Source organism: Amphibalanus amphitrite, unplaced genomic scaffold (assembly GCF_019059575.1).
Source record: "Amphibalanus amphitrite isolate SeventyFive unplaced genomic scaffold, NRLGWU_Aamphi_draft 000016F_arrow, whole genome shotgun sequence".
Classification (NCBI taxonomy): domain Eukaryota; kingdom Metazoa; phylum Arthropoda; class Thecostraca; order Balanomorpha; family Balanidae; genus Amphibalanus; species Amphibalanus amphitrite.
The window spans coordinates 524,771-537,315 of record NW_024881512.1 but is presented as its reverse complement, the minus strand read 5'-3'; the positions used below and the strand labels follow the sequence as shown (position 1 = coordinate 537,315).

The following is a 12,545-nucleotide window of genomic DNA, read 5'->3' as shown; positions in this document are numbered from 1 at the left end:
GAAAATCTAAGGGGGTCCCCCTTCGCCCCAAAAAACTTTGAATGCCTCTAGGGGCCAAAGTATAATATGTGGCGAAAAACAGACTTCAACATTGGAATCAGCGTCCAAAACTGTACACATGGACCAGTTTTTATGAAAATCCAAGGGGGTCCCCTTCTCCCAAAAAACTTTGAATGCCTCTAGGGGCCAAAGTATAATATGTGGCGAAAAACAGACTTCACCCTTGGAATCAGCGTCCAAAACTGTACCCTTGGACCAGTTTTTATGAAAATCTAAGGGGGTCCAAATGTGATTCTGAAAGTGAATCTGAATGCCCTAGGGGCCAAAGTATAATATGTGGCGAAAAACAGACTTCACCAAGGGAATCAGCGTCCAAAACTGTACACATGGACCAGTTTTTATGAAAATCTAAGGGGGTCCCCCTTACCCAAAAAAAAAACTTTGAATGCCTCTAGGGGCCAAAGTATAATATGTGGCGAAAAACAGACTTCACCGTTGGAATCAGCGTCCAAAACTGTACACATGGAATAGTTTTCATGAAAATCTAAGGGGGTCCCCCTTCGCCCCCAAAAAAACTTTAAATGTCTCTAGGGGCCAAAGTATAATATGTGGCGAAAAACAGACTTCACCATTGGAATCAGCGTCCAAAACTGTACCCATGGACCAGTTTTTATGAAAATCTAAGGGGGTCCCCCTTCGCCCCAAAAAACTTTGAATGCCTCTAGGGGCCAAAGTATAATATGTGGCGAAAAACAGACTTCACCATAAGAATCAGCGTCCAAAACTGTACACATGGACCAGTTTTTATGAAAATCCAAGGGGGTCCCCCTTCTCCCAAAAAACTTTGAATGCCTCTAGGGGCCAAAGTATAATATGTGGCGAAAAACAGACTTCAGCGTTGGAATCAGCGTCCAAAACTGTACACATGGACCAGTTTTTATGAAAATCTAAGGGGGTCCCCCTTCGCCCCAAAAAAAACTTTGAATGCCTCTAGGGGCCAAAGTATAATATGTGGCGAAAAACAGACTTCAGCATTGGAATCAGCGTCCAAAACTGTACCCATGGACCAGTTTTTATGAAAATCCAAGGGGGTCCCCCTTCCCCCAAAAACTTTGAATGCCTCTAGGGGCCAAAGTATTATATGTGGCGAAAAACAGACTTCACCGTTGAAATCAGCGTCCAAAACTGTACACATGGACCAGTTTTTATGAAAATCTAAGGGGGTCCCCCTTCCCCCCCAAAAAAAACTTTGAATGCCTCTAGGGGCCAAAGTATAATATGTGGCGAAAAACAGACTTCACCGTTGGAATCAGCGTCCAAAACTGTAAACATGGACCAGTTTTTATGAAAATCTAAGGGGGTCCCCCTTCGCCCCCAAAAAACTTTGAATGCCTCTAGGGGCCAAAGTATAATATGTGGCGAAAAACAGACTTCACCATTGGAATCAGCGTCCAAAACTGTACCCATGGACCAGTTTTTATGAAAATCTAAGGGGGTCCAAATGTGATTCTGAAAGTGAATCTGAATACCCTAGGGGCCAAAGTATAATATGTGGCGAAAAACAGACTTCACCATGGGAATCAGCGTCCAAAACTGTACACATGGACCAGTTTTTATGAAAATCTAAGGGGGTCCCCCTTCCCCCAAAAAAACTTTGAATGCCTCTAGGGGCCAAAGTATAATATGTGGCGAAAAACAGACTTCACCGTTGGAATCAGCGTCCAAAACTGTACACATGGACCAGTTTTCATGAAAATCTAAGGGGGTCCCCCTTCGCCCCAAAAAAACTTTAAATGTCTCTAGGGGCCAAAGTATAATATGTGGCGAAAAACAGACTTCACCATTGGAATCAGCGTCCAAAACTGTACCCATGGACCAGTTTTTATGAAAATCTAAGGGGGTCCCCCTTCGCCCCAAAAAACTTTGAATGCCTCTAGGGGCCAAAGTATAATATGTGGCGAAAAACAGACTTCACCATTGGAATCAGCGTCCAAAACTGTACACATGGACCAGTTTTTATGAAAATCCAAGGGGGTCCCCTTTCTCCCAAAAAACTTTGAATGCCTCTAGGGGCCAAAGTATAATATGTGGCGAAAACCAGACTTCACCGTTGGAATCAGCGTCCAAAACTGTACACATGGACCAGTTTTTATGAAAATCTAAGGGGGTCCCCCTTCGCCCCAAAAAAAACTTTGAATGCCTCTAGGGGCCAAAGTATAACATGTGGCGAAAAACAGACTTCACCATTGGAATCAGCGTCCAAAACTGTACCTATGGACCAGTTTTTATGAAAATCTAAGGGGGTCCGAATGTGATTCTGAAAGTGAATCTGAATCTGAGGCTGTCTTGACAGACGTGAAAGCGGGCCTCCCTGCAGTCGTGCGAACATTTAGCGCAATTTTCCGGGGTATCGAAATCTTCCCAGCAAGTTTGCCGGGCAAAGCATCACTATGTGCTAAAATGAGTTGTCACCTTTCTGGGAAAACGAAGATATTCGGGTGTTACTTGAACACTAAGAATAGAGACAAGACACGCAGGTCGCACGTTGAAACAGCAAATTGTCGCGCTGTGATGCATGAGTGAAAGCTGAATTCGCACGATTAAAAACTAGTGAACGATTGAAAATGTTTAAGTCTAATTAACAACTCAACGAGACCTAGCTATTGCATATGGTCAAAAGTATAAGAGCTTGTACAACCTAATGCATGGCGTTGCAGATATATGTATAACAAAAGGTCAAACATCATAAGGAATGCACAGGGACACTCACTCCAAAAATCAATGTTATGACAGCCAACATCGCGCCCCTGACCGCCGTCCGTGTTCCTGCGCCCCTTTCCGCCACCCCTGCAGTGAGTCACACTGGGAGCTGGCGCCGGCGGCGCGTCACACCGTCACGGTAGGGTGACCCGTCACGGCCGTCACACACCGACAGGCCGTCAGTGAGTCGGTCCTCCGCTACAGTCGTCGGTGTTTAGGGCACCTGGTAACGACTGAACTCAGCTGTCGAGCACTGGAGTCCACCACTGAGATATCACGGCTGAGCCTGTTTATCGGGGCTGCAACCCAACTCTTCCGATCGACTTTGCCCCCCCCCCCGTCGGAAGAGTCTTTTTTTAGAATACCTGTGTTCTTTAGAGCGTTGGAGAGACGAGCCGATTGAGACAGGAGAAACGTAGCCAATGACTTTAACCCCAATTCACCACGGGCACAAAATCGTATAAATAACACCATGTGACTGTGCTCACTGCTCTGGGAATGAAATAAGTCGAGTTTGTCAGTCTCAGCATGCCTCTCGCGGACCAGGGTCCCCTATCCCGTTTCTTTGTTGACGGCTGATCAGCAGCCCGCGGTTCTGACATCCCCCTTCGGCATCCCCTCGGGCCCTGTCACGGGCATCGATTTGCAGTGTTTCCCTCTGCCCTCCCCTCCCCTACAGCTGGAGGGCACAGCACGTGGCACCGCTCGATATGTCCCCTCCCCTCCCGCCAAAACTCAGCTGAGCGCACAGCCTGTGCCCCGGGCTGCGCAGTGCGGCAGAGTCTATTGGCCGGGCCGAGCTGGCAAACCACTCGGGGATGTCGTGTGTGTTCTAACAGGGCGTTGTTATTAGGATCTCGAACACTGCGGAGTTAGGTAATGAGCTGTGAGAGCTACAGCAGCTCATCAAGCTCCCAAGTTGTACAACATAATTTGATCAGCATAGCTACATGCAGCATTGTGTTCTCATTTACATAGACACACATCACAGCAATGCTCATTTCTAATTTTCATAACTAAAACACATGTATTCAGCCTTTCTAGAGACATGCCGGGCACACGATCTGTCAGAAATGATGAGATAATCCCTCCAGGCTCCAGGGTCGCAGCGCCTCGGTCGCCAGCTTTCCACCATTCTCGGTGAAACAAACCGCTAATTTCCCAGCGGAAGCGACGCTGTCCAAACTGCCGACGAAAGTGAATTTCCAAGCCACGGACATATGCAATTATTCACGGTGAAAATATATCTGTTTATAATTGGTATAGCCGCAACACGACACATGGTAGCGACCACGAGGTGTGTGCCTACGGCCCAGCCTATACCGAAGACCTGAGAAGTTGAGAGAAACACGGAGAAACTGCCCCATGGCTACAGTAGCAGCGGAACACCTTCAATTAAGGGGGGGGGGCACTGCCGACTTTTGGGTCCCATTCTTTCCATGCAACGCCCATAGGGCTAATCTTAAAATGTCAAAACCAAAGGAGGGCACGGTGCCCCGGTGCCCTCCCCGTTCCGCCGCCTATGCATGGCTAGTGGCTACCATCGTCGCTCAAATAGTTGACTGACTGACGTCTGCAACACAGCGCAATGGTACTGTGTTTGAGGTGAGGGAGTTGTTTGTATAACAATCCGTTCCTTGAAACCGTCAACAGCAGCCAAGTCGGAGCCCCGGCGAACAGGTGAAATCACCAGCCGAAAACCATTATGCAAATAATCGTTTCCAGGGACCCGCCCGCTCAACGGATTCGTCACCGGCGTGGTGGGTCGGAGGCCTCCGTTCATTGGTCGGTCGAACAGTATTGATGACGTCATCAGGAGTTCAGAAGCCGACCATTTATGGCGGGTGGGGCTGCTATCCGAGCCCACGCAGGCCTAGGCTGCGGATGAGCCCACGCCGGTCTGAGCGGGCGGACAGCGCACTATGGTTGGAAACGGCCTCACGGATGGCCGTGGGCAATTTCGGAATATATGTATATTTGGGGTGTCATTCTGTTGGAAATTGATGGAATGTTTTGAATTGGGCAGAAAAAATTATTTAGTTGCGCATTTAGTCTCCATTATTGTACGTGGAATCGGGAGTTTCTGATAGTGGCTTTTTGGTGCGCCGTCAAAGGTTTAAACAACCACGCTGGTGATAGCATGTGGAGTACCTCCATGACGTTGTAAAACTGGATTATTATATATCAAAATAATCCTTGTTATGTTGGCTATCGAGTGGAGTGACTCTTTTTCCCATGCGTGTTCAAAATCAGGAACGGCATTGCATTCTGTTTGCAGTGTCACCACAACAATATTTGCAAAATTACGTTTATGTTTCATTGGACATACAAAAAGTTCTCCATCGACCTCCATTGAGCTTTTTGGCAGAATGAATCTCTGTTCAATTCTGCGTAAGGGGAACGTAAAAGCAGACTGCGCACTTGTGCGCAAAATCGTCCGTGAAGCTTCATCTCCCGAGGCGTACCTACCCGTCGCTTCGTTAGCACCAGGTCGGCTCGTCAGTCTTGCAATCGATTATCCTTATAAATAATGGTAAGAAGCAGGGTTGTGGAGTCGTGGTGGCGCCAACTCCGACTCCGACTACGACTCCGACTCCTGACTCGTTGCCATGACTCCGGGCGACTCTGTCTCCGACTCCGGACCCCTGCCAGTGTTTCGGAGTCGTGATGGAGCTGTTCCGATTCGGACCGACTCCGACTTCCACTGCGGGCTCCTGACTGACCCCGACTCCGACTCAGACTCCTGGCTCGTTGCCACGACTCTGGGCGACTCTGACTCCGACTCCGACTCTGACTCCGACTCTGACTTCGACTCCGCACCCCTCGTAAGAAGTAACTGCTCGCCCCTGCACCTGGTGTATGGATATCGTGCAAACGTGTATGGATATCCTGGAGTATGGATATGGATATCCACCGACAGAGCAGACATACAGACATGCTGTAAACGCCATTACACTGCCAATACCATGGCAAATCAAATGGCTATCTATGGTTTTTGATCATCGTTCTACATTTTCCAAAATCTTGAACTGAATGTTGGCAATTTCTCGTGACTACTTCACGACCATGATGCATGCATTTCTGAAATTGATCTTTTTCAACCAGCCACGTACTCGTATGATAAAATGAATGTCACCATCGTGTTCTACGCCCAAAAGTACCCATAAAACATGTGTCATGCATGGGCTGCGAATAGGTACCAGTTTTAATTTTCGGGGTTATGTGCTTACCTGATTGACCTGACTTTGACCCTGGCCAGTGGCCTATGTTTGACTGACCCCTACATTGATCTGACACTCTTTTAGCACTTATATGAAGGGTTGTGACAGTTGTGACAGTTGTGACAGATTGTTTAGGACCAACTGATGACTGAATTTATTTAGGACCAACTGATGACGATATAATCGAAACGCGAAACGCGAGGCACCGATTGCGAGGTTCTAAAGTCCATGCTACTGAAAGCCCGATTTCAAGTGTTTGACCTGACCTTGACCCGACCTCTGACCTCGAAATTCAGCTTTAAAGTATTCATGTGAATCGTCTCGTCGCGTTCTTCTTTCGTTTGCCGCGCCTCGTGCGTTTCGCTGCGCCTATTTGTTCGCGAGTTATCGGCTGGGGGCGTTGAACGCCCCCCCCCCCCCCGGCAAACGGCGGATGGGGAAGTACCCCAGCAACTGCCGGGTTAATCTGACGCATATTTTGTCATTTGATCGTCATTTTATTTCTTACTTTTTTGCCCAATCTAAAAAAAATCATAAATACTCTTTCTCCAAATTTTTGACCCTTTATGACCAATAGTAAGACACTGTGCGTCACTACGTTGTTATTTCTCGCCCTAAAGCATAACAACAATATCCATTCAGTAATAGCAGTATTCAAAACATGTTCAAAATGCCTCACGATATCGATAACATAACGAAAGACATAGGCGACTTATAACATACTTGCAATGATGACGTCACACACGCGTGACGTGACGTGACCTCGTCATTTCTGAGTTACTGTATGATGCACGAAAGACACTGGTATACCTATGCAAAGTTTCATCGCAGTCGGTCTACGCATTAACAAGTTATGGGCAAAACATTTTTTTCGCGTTGACCCCCGGCCATCCGTGAGGCCGTTTCCAACCATAGTGCAGCGGTGACATCAGGGTGCGGCGCGCGGGCTAACCATCCAGGACCGTCCCTTAGCCAGCCACGGTCCGTGAAACCCAGCAGTCCAAGAGCCTCAATGAGTACCGTTGGGATCCAGGGATCTAAAGCGCTGAGAGGCCTATATGGCACGATATTTCAGTGTGCAAGCATGCGATGTGTTGCTCAGAGTCCAGAGAACCAGTAAGAAACGGCACCTGTCCTGGTCTGACCTGGTCGACCCGCGCGCCGTGCCAATGCCGGTATATGGAGAGAGCATCCACGGACCCGTAGCTCAAGTCAGAGACCGATGGTGCTCAACAGCTAAATGGAGGCGGCAGGGCTGCCTCCGCTAGGATGGAATAGGACATGTGAACCATATCCAGTGCTTACAAACGACCTAACGTTTTTATACAAGTCGCTTCGATCGCGAAAAACACGGGGCTGCAAAGTAAACGCCACGATCTGAGTGAAAAAGGCAACAGCGGGCATACTGCAACGCGACATTGCAGACGAGCTGCAGAACTCGATCAGTTTTCAACGGTGCAGCGTTTATCGCACGGCAGCCTGCCGTACTTCGCCGTTAGGATCCCAAGCCTCACCCACTGAATCCATACATTCACACCAAACCGGTCCCCTTCCTCACCCACTCAATCCATACATTCACACCAAACCTGCCCCGTCAACAAATCAGCGTCCCGTTTGGCCTGCCCCCTCCACCTCCCCACCCCCGCCTGGCCTGACCTCCACTGCAGTCACACCTGGGAACAGCCACGTTGATTGGTATGACTCAGCTCGGCACCCACACTGTGCCCGTTGGAGACACACAGCACGCTGCCGGTCTGGTGAATTTACCCTGCGCCGTCCGGCGTCCGCCCGGTCCCACCATGACTCCCAGCCCGTGTGTGCTTTGTGCAGTGTGTGCGTGCACGGTCCAGCGACAGCATTCATAGCAAATACGCTGCCGGCGGTCAGTGGACGCCGCTCAGCGCACTGCCAAAGCTGCCGGCCGTTCCGGTCCCCTACACCGGACGGCGGACGCTGTCCCCATAGTCCGTCCACGCGGCCGTCCGTCCGGCCGGCCGGCTGGCGGGCCGGACGGGAGAGCGACCTTGTAGTTTCAATGGCGCGCCAGCCCGGGGTGCCAGCGTCCGAGCTGGGTGCCAGCCATGACCCAGCAACAGCTATTGGCGGGAGGTGTGTGCTGGTCACACATTGGAGTATGCCAGCTGCCAGCTGCAGTAAGGGCAGAAGACCACCCACAGACCGGACCAAACGTCTGTTCGATTTCCCACACATTGGTCACGGCAGACCAATTCTACCAGACCAGACCGGGTTGGACTACCGGTCATCAGCCACGCCAGCTGCGATTTCTCGCCTGATTTCGGCCGGAGGGGAGAGGAGGGAGGAGCGGTGGACGCCTCCCGGTGCGGTGGCACTCTCTCGCTCTCCCGGGAGCGGTCAATAGTTGATCCGGAGCTGGCCGGCGCCCCAAAGCCTCAGTTGTCGACCGCTCGCTGCTCAGCGGAGGTAGGCACCGGGTAACCCCCTCCGGCGCCGCAATAGACGGCCCGTGCTCACGCTGCTGAGGCTCTGACTGCTGTCCGTCGGCAGGCAGCAGTCTGTAGTCTGGAAAGAGTGCTGCCAGAGCCAGCCGAGCGCCCCGGGCGGGGTCAGTTGGCCCGTTACAGTCACCGGCCCAGTGCATTTATGGCGCTCAGTCGGCGGAGCGTTGTCTGAGGCGATGGTGTTTGTTAGCGGGTATCGGACCCAGGATCGATTCTGTCTGCTGTTTAGTACCGGGCGTGGTCCCCTGAGGCCTGAGGGTGGTCAATAGCATTGGCCACCCAGGGAGCGCAAAATGAACATTGCCGAGCATAAGGGTAGGCAGGGAGCCGGAGATACCCCAAGAAGCGACAGGGGTACTAGCAAAATCAACTACACCTACGACATCTCCGAAAGGTCTTCAAGGGAACTCCGGTCTTTCTCACTTCCCATTCCAGCACCGAAAGCTCGCAGGCCATTGCGAACCGCTCCTCGTCCTAGGACAGGGGACGGGACTCGGGACAGATCCTGATACCGGACTGAACGGCTCACAGCTGTATGGCCGCAGGTCAAGGTCACGGTCATCATGTCACGGGTCACACCAGACTCATGGCGACGGGGAGCGACCTGGAATGGCGACAGAGCCCCTGACTTCTGGACAGGAGGTCTGTTGCTTATTTATAGACCAGACAGGAGGTATTTATAGTCACCGTGGTCTGTTGTTGAAAACCTGCATGATGCCGTCAGTGAGTCGTCGTTGGGCGCCTTACCTGAGGGCGACCCGCACGCTGGCCTCCCCGTCGGCCATACTGGCTGCGCCGCCGCCGTCACTCCGCTGAAACATAGCCAAGGACACGTCAAACCGAGGGCTGACTTAGATGGGAGGTGTTTTCTGCAGGCTGAATGACAAATGACACCCGTACTCTTACCCGTCTTTATCACCCGTACTCACCCGTATTTATATACACTGTGCCCGTTCTATTCTCATCATCGTCATGACAAGTGCTGCTCAGTGCTCATACTCGTTGCGGGAAAGACGATGGCCCAGCTGCAGTGCTTCCATTTTATTATTGTTTTCTGTGCATGGCACTGAGGTTCTGAACCATTGCCCTGTATGAATTGAACATGTCAGAAACTCACCTCATGTCAATGTCAGGACCATCAGAGACTATTCGACTATTCTTCGAACAAGAAAAAAAGGGAAGTGTGTTACCATTCAATTTCGAGCTCATATGCATGGACCAAGCACGGGACTCACCTTCAAATATTATTTAACTCGTCGTTCTTCACAATGTAACTCAACAGATTCACGAAGCACCAGTCTACCCCACCATCACTGCTCGACCCGACAATACAACCACCTCACTCGGCGCCCGGCGCGCGACTGATTGTAAACAAAGCGAACGGCATCTGAACTGGGCTGCCATATTACATGGCGGAGGAGGAAAGGAAACCCTTCACCGTTGCAGGGACGCGCGATCGGAGCCGCGCGCGTATATTCGGATGCAGTATGAGCAGAGCATGGGTCCCGAAAAATTCCTCAGAAGCTAGAGAAATTCTCGGACACACACGACGGGTACCATATGAATGCGGGTGAGACTAAATGCTTACTTCGAAATTTAAGCTGCGTTGCGGCATTGGCGGTTATGTGCGGCGTGTATGCCGCATGATTAGTAAGCGGCGACCACTAAATTAAAAACTCGATAGCTTTGACCTGTTTTCAATGGATAACACTGCATACCAAAAATGTCCATCGCTCTCGTCATAGGATATTTAGATTTAAATAACTAACTTATCTACATCATCGTTTTGAACCAAGTTAATACTTTCAACTTGACCCTCGCCCGTATAGGTGTTTTTTCCAGCCGCGAACGTATAAGGTATAACCCCTTGCCGTTTCGCTCATGATCAAGCTAGAGCTTCGCGGATAAAACCAGCGTGTTGCCCGTGACGAGAGGAAGCCGATGATACCCAATTTTAAGGTCCTTGGTCATCGGTTGACCTTCCAGGTCAGGTCAATGACCCAAAAGGCAGGAAAATTGGGACCTGTTAGAACGTTGGACGTGGTGAACGTGGGACCTGAAAAAGTTGCACCTCTATGTAATATGTGGGTTCGATATACTGTGTGACGTTCCAAGAACTATTTGGGAAAAGTTGCACCTCCGGAGAGACGGACGGACGGACGGAGAGACGGATGGACGGACGAAGAGACTGATGACGGACGGACGGAGAGAGTGACTGATGGACGGACGGATGGAGAAACGGACGGAAGGATGGACGGACTGAGAGACGGAAGGGCGGACGGACGGACGGACGGACGGAGAGGAGAGACGAACGGACGGACGGACGGACTGAGAGACGGAAGGGCGGGCGAACGGACGGAGAGACGGACAAAGAGATGGACAGACGGACGAGAGAGAGAGAGAGAGAGAGAGAGAGAGAGAGAGAGAGAGAGAGAGAGAGAGAGAGAGAGAGAGAGAAAGAGAGAGAGAGAGAGAGAGAGAGAGAGAGAGAGAGAGAGAGAGAGAGAGAGAGAGAGAGAGAGAGAGAGAGAGAGAGAGAGAGAGAGAGAGAGAGAGAGAAGGGTGGTGAGAGAAAGGAGGATCAGATGAAGGAAAAGACTTAGAGATATGGATATTACTTGTCAGAGACTCGGGGGGGACGGGAAGGAGACTGATACCTAAAGAGAGGAAAGATGATCGTGAGCAAGGGGTTTGGGAGATAGGTAAGGAGACAGGGGAAAATGAGATTTTATTGCTCCGGTCCCAATAACACTTCCCAAAATAAAATATAATTGGTCGTAATTATCGAATAAGAATCGGAAATTGTCAATTGAACGTCTGATTTGCTTACATCGATCCGCCCTATACCCTGTTTGACATGTTTGCACCAAAGCCAACTTGCAGGCTATACATCGAGCCAGTGGTATATACTATACAATAAATACATCTCTCCCGGTGGTATACCTGCATAGAGCCGAGACCTCCGGCTGTATTTTCCCACGATCAGCCGGATTGCAAAGCCGTGTATTTTTCGTCCGTTGCAGGCGGCCGGCGCAATCTCCGTGAAAGAAGCGCTCCAGTGACAAAAGCACGAGCAGATCGCCTAAATGCCGGTGGCCGCGAGAATTTCTCTAGTTTCTGAAGATTTTTTCGGGACCCATGCTCTACTCATACTGCATCCGAATATACGCGAGCCGCGCGGGGTGCAAGGCGCAGTGTTTATTGGTAGGTATTGAGAGGTATTTACGTGCATAGCAGGCCCATGTCGTCCCCTATCTCTCTGCGTGTCCACTAACACGAATGACGTCACGCATGTGGGCGGAGCTATGGGCGGAGCCTAACGCACGCGGCAGTGCAAGCCGCCATATTTGAATTCATATTTTAATAGAATCTTGCCGATATTTTGGGTGAAGTCAATTTATATGGATAGCTTGGTGACAGTTTAGCTATACGAATAATAATTTATTATGGATGTGCGTATATTCAGCTTGGAATTGCAATTAAAGTTTCGCACCGCATAGATTCGAACTCGGGACCTTTGGAATACTGCGCGGGCACGCTAACCACTACACTACCGCGACCGCGCGGCGGCCGGCGGCAGGGAGGCTGCGGAGACATGGGGGGACATTTTACGCTTTTGTGAAAAAAGCAAAAGATTTAGCGAAAAACACGTAATAGATAACTTGCAGAAAATTGTCTGCTCTTTCAGATAAGATACTTAGGTTTGATATATCTTGTGTAGACTTCATTCAACAGTGCTTCGAAAATCGCTCATTTACATGGGGATTGAACGGGGCTTCGAGACTTGACTCCAAATGACGTCACGAGCTGACGTCACGAAAAGGTAGAATCGCCGGACGACCCTACCTGGGCCTTGCGTGCATAGTTGGTCAGTTCATCAGCTCCGTAGTATTGTGCAGTAACGTGCATTTTCTGCCAGGAAGAAATTCAAAGAATCTGCCTCTGAGGCAAAGGTGAGATGAGATGCTTATTTTCTATGGCACTTATCTCCTGGACTAATTTATATTTCTATTCATATTTGTCTCCAACATCAGGAATATGTGGTCCCGAACAATTCGGGCAGTGCTTGGATTTTTGCCACACG

At 50.1% G+C, this 12,545-nt stretch overlaps 1 protein-coding gene across 10 annotated transcripts in view; it reads right to left on the bottom strand.

Moving 5' to 3' along the window:
• Positions 1-9,916, bottom strand: part of LOC122387045 (kinesin-like protein KIF21A) — a 56,728-nt gene extending 46,812 nt beyond the window's left edge. For 5 of the 10 annotated variants that reach the window (XM_043376881.1, XM_043376899.1, XM_043376889.1 and 2 more), the window contains exons 1-2: positions 9,697-9,813; positions 9,209-9,273 (exon numbers count right to left, since the gene is read on the bottom strand). In XM_043376881.1, the coding sequence (XP_043232816.1) occupies positions 9,209-9,246 (38 nt within the window). In that variant the 5' untranslated portion in view covers positions 9,247-9,273; positions 9,697-9,813. Of the gene's footprint in view, positions 1-9,208; positions 9,274-9,696 lie in introns of all 10 variants that reach the window. The other 5 variants (XM_043376907.1, XM_043376915.1, XM_043376847.1 and 2 more) reach the window with 2 other exon arrangements.
• Between the last annotated feature and the right edge of the window lie 2,629 nt (positions 9,917-12,545).